The sequence below is a fragment of the Vitis riparia genome, unplaced genomic scaffold (genome assembly GCF_004353265.1).
Source record: "Vitis riparia cultivar Riparia Gloire de Montpellier isolate 1030 unplaced genomic scaffold, EGFV_Vit.rip_1.0 scaffold434_pilon_pilon, whole genome shotgun sequence".
NCBI lineage: Eukaryota > Viridiplantae > Streptophyta > Magnoliopsida > Vitales > Vitaceae > Vitis > Vitis riparia.
The window spans coordinates 17,460-21,242 of record NW_023269677.1 but is presented as its reverse complement, the minus strand read 5'-3'; the positions used below and the strand labels follow the sequence as shown (position 1 = coordinate 21,242).

The 3,783-nt window shown below is 44.6% G+C and overlaps 1 protein-coding gene across 1 annotated transcript; it reads left to right on the top strand.

The window, feature by feature from the left end:
• Nucleotides 1-922: 922 nt before the first annotated feature.
• LOC117909847 (pistil-specific extensin-like protein) lies at nucleotides 923-1,495 on the top strand. Its single transcript, XM_034823894.1, has one exon. The coding sequence runs from the start codon at nucleotides 923-925 to the stop codon at nucleotides 1,493-1,495; it is 573 nt and encodes a 190-aa protein (XP_034679785.1).
• The last annotated feature ends 2,288 nt before the right edge of the window (nucleotides 1,496-3,783 follow it).

Here is a 3,783-nt window from a genome sequence, read left to right as displayed (position 1 = left end):
ATGGAGTAGTGGAATTATTGAATTCCAATGGCAAGGACACCTTTAAAGTCAATGGATATCGTCTCAAGCCATTCATGGAGCCGTTCAAACCAGACAAGGAGGAGATCAACCTCCTTGAGCCTCAAAAAGCCTAAGCAAATAAGGGTTTGATGGACTTGGTTTCACCAAAGTCCAAAGTTTTTGTAAATTTTGTAAATTTTAAAGTTTTATTTCTACTTTTGATCTTAGTTTTTGATCTTAAATTGTGTGTTTTTATGTAATTTCATCTTTTTGAATGATTTCAGGTAGGAGAAAATGCAAAGGAAGAAATCGGGAAGAAATCAGAGCAAAAACAGAGCAAAAACAGGGGAGGAAAAGAGCTCTGCGAGATTTCGCAGCCAAGAAGGAATTCTCTGCGAAAACGGTTTTTTGTTGCGAAATCAATTCGCAACACTTTTGAGTCCTTTGCGAAAGTTTTCGCAGCTGCGAATCCAAGATTGGCACACTAGTGCCACTCCAGAGCACAGGAGCCCCCATTTCGCAGCTGCGAAGTGGGCTGCGAACCACTAAAGCGTAAAAAAGCCCTATTTCCACAGCGATTTCTCCATTGCGAAGGATGTTTCGCAATTGCGAACCCGATTTTTGGCACACGAGCGCCATTCCGCAGCATAGTGACTCCAATTTCGCAGCTGCGAAAGCGATTTTCTCCTGCGAAACGCCCAATTTTGCTGCGAAAGTGATTTTCTTTTGCGAAACCTAAAAACAACCTTTAGTATTCCTCTAGTCTTTATAAATACCGGTCATTTGGGCTGCGAAACCATTTCAGAAAGAGGAAAAGTTGCAGCAACCGTCTCTTCACCTCCTCTCCATAGCCCAACGCTGCTAGCATTTTCCGTTTGTCCCCTCCGTTCATCACCGCCGCCCAAAACCTCTTCAGGTCGTCATGGCACGAACCAGAGGCGCGAAGTCTTCCTCCCCTTCCACCCGAAAGCGAACGCCGCGCGAGGCGCTTGTTCAAGCGCCACCCTCTGAGCCGCCGCGGCCAGAAGTTGCTCCGCCTCCTCTGAAGCCCACGCCAAAGAAGCGCCCAGCCAAGCCCGCAGTTCAGACGCCTCCAGCGAGGCACTACCTTACCAGGTCAGGGGGTCGTCCCCTGCAAAAGCAAGCTAGAGTGGAAAGTTCGGAGCCCATCGACTTGACAGGGCAGTCCCCTGTTCAATCCCCTGTTCCATCTCCAGTTCCATCTTCGGTGCCATCTCCGGCACCGCCTGCGAAGCCTCAAGCAAGCCAGCCGCCGCCTTCTGAGCCCCAAATTCCGTCAGGGCCAGCTCCTGAAGAGGTTCTCAGGCATCCAATGCTCACTCAGCCACCAATTGAAGGCAATTTGGACTGTAGAGTTAGGCCATTCCATTCGGAGCTGTGTTTTGACACAGCCGCATTCCAGTTGCGGCCGGAGCTTGAAGGATCATTCCAATTGCTGCGAAGATATCGAATGGAGCAGCTGCTGACCCCGTAAGACTTCTTCTATCCAAGAGTGGCCATGGATATTTATCAATCCATGACTACTCAACAGGTCAGAGATCCCACCTTAATTCATTTTACCATTGATGGTAGACATGGCATCTTGGGAGCTCGTCATATAGCTGAGGCCCTGCATATCCCATATGAGCCAACCCAATTTGATGATTTCCGAGCTTGGGCCAATCCTTCTCAACTGGAGATGGTGCATATCCTGTCTGGAGGAGCTTCCAAAAATCCGTATCTGTTGAGGGGGGAACTTCCTCCAAGGATGTTCCTCATTGATGCCCTCTTGCGCCATAATATTTATCCCCTCCAGCATTGGACCCAGAGAAGAGGAATTTTGTTGGAGGCTTTGTTCAGAATGTCTGAAGGGTACTTTTTTGGCCCTCACCACTTGATCCTGGCTGCCCTTCTCTACTTTGAAGAGAAGGTGCATAAGAAGAAGTTGCTAAGAGCTGATGCCATTCCACTCCTCTTCCCGCGGCTGCTATGCCAGATTCTTGAGCATCTGGGCTACCCAGTAGAGCCTCAGCTGGAGCGAAAGAGGATATGTCGAGACGTGTTTACTTTCAAAAAATTGAGCAACATGACAGCTTATAAGATGGAGCAGCCAGAGCTTCCACAGCCAGCTCAGGTTCCAGCTGCTAGGAGAGCATCCCCACGTCTTATACCTGAGGGTATAACTGTTGCCTCTCCTTCCATAGCAGCAGCTTCTCCAGTTCCTCCAGCAGCCCCAGCTTCAGAGCAGCCTTCCACATCAGCTGAGCCAAGGATGGCCATCCCTATTTCTGAGTATAGGGATTTATGCCAGGCATTATAGACCTTGACAGCCTCTCAGAGCAGCCTTGCTCAGGAGATGGCATCCTTGAGAGCTCGCCAGGACCAGATGATGGCCACTCAGGCTCAACATATCACCATCTTGAGGCAGCTTCAGCATCATTTTGGCCTTCCAGCAGCTGAGGAGCATGTCACTCCTACCACTGCAGAGCCACACTCTCATGCACCTCCTAAGCCAGCTGAAGAGGCAGAGCCATCTGCCTAAGGCCATCAGCACCAGCATCACCCTCCTATCTGATCTTATATATATCTATTACATATTTCCTTTATGTATTTTGTTTTAGTTAGTCATATATGAAATCCCCCACATTTTGATAGCATATATGGGGATTGCTAGGATTGCTTGTATTACTTCTTTTCCAACTGTATTCAAATGATTAAAGTAATACAAAGTCTTAGCATTAATTTATTCTTATTTCCTTTGCTCACACCTTTTATTCTTTTTGAAACATGTGGTTTCTCCAATCAGTATTCGAAATTTCAGCCTTGTCTAGTAAATTAGTTGTAGTTTTTTGCTTGTTACTCTAGTCTCCATGGATTTTGAGGAAAAAGTTCAAATTAAAATAGGAGAAACTGAACTTTTGCTTTTCATCTAACTTAGAGTTTGGATTATGCTTGCTAAAGTGGTTCAATTGTTGAAACTTCTATTGAAATCAAGTTTAGTCCTTCCACTTTAAGCTATTCACACACTATGCACAATAGATTCCTTTTATAAAATGAGAAACTATTTCCCCCTTGACTTAAAAAAATTTTTGGGACTTGGTACCTTTGACCTCATTTTAATGATATTGAGACACCCTATGAAAGGCCAATGAGCCTTTGAAAAAAAAAAAGAGATAAAATAAATTGTTTGCTTGCCTTGAAACCCGAGCAAGGTCTGAAGGGTATATGGTGAAAACCTTTGAAACCTGGTGCCCTAAGCCTTCAATGGTTGGGAGTCACCGGCCTTAATGCTCATTACAAGGGTGGATAGGTGGAGTTAGCATATGGTAGGCAAAAAGGGTATATGAAAAAGTCCGGGGCGAAATCCGAGGAGTTAGTGGTTGAAAGATCCTTAAAGCTTGATGCCCTAAACCTTAATTGGTTGGGAGTCATCGATGGACCCCCGTTACATGGACAAATCAAAAAGAATGCCCCTTAAGCCTTGTACCTTCAAAAAAAAAAAAAAAAAAAAAAGTGTGTTCTCTGCCTATTGAATTTGGTCAATTTACTAAAGTGTTGAAAAGAGATAGGTTGGGGGGAGAGATTAGTTTAGCATGCTATATTCGGAATCTATCATCTTACACTTAGATTTTTGTGGAAGAATAAAGTTTGGTTCTTTGGAAGTGAAAATGATTTTAAAACTTCAATTTGCATAATGCATTCCCTTGATCAATGGTATTTAGCAAAGTTTTTGATAATTCTTGTTGAAATTTGAGGTTATATTCCTTTAATGTTCCATGTGAG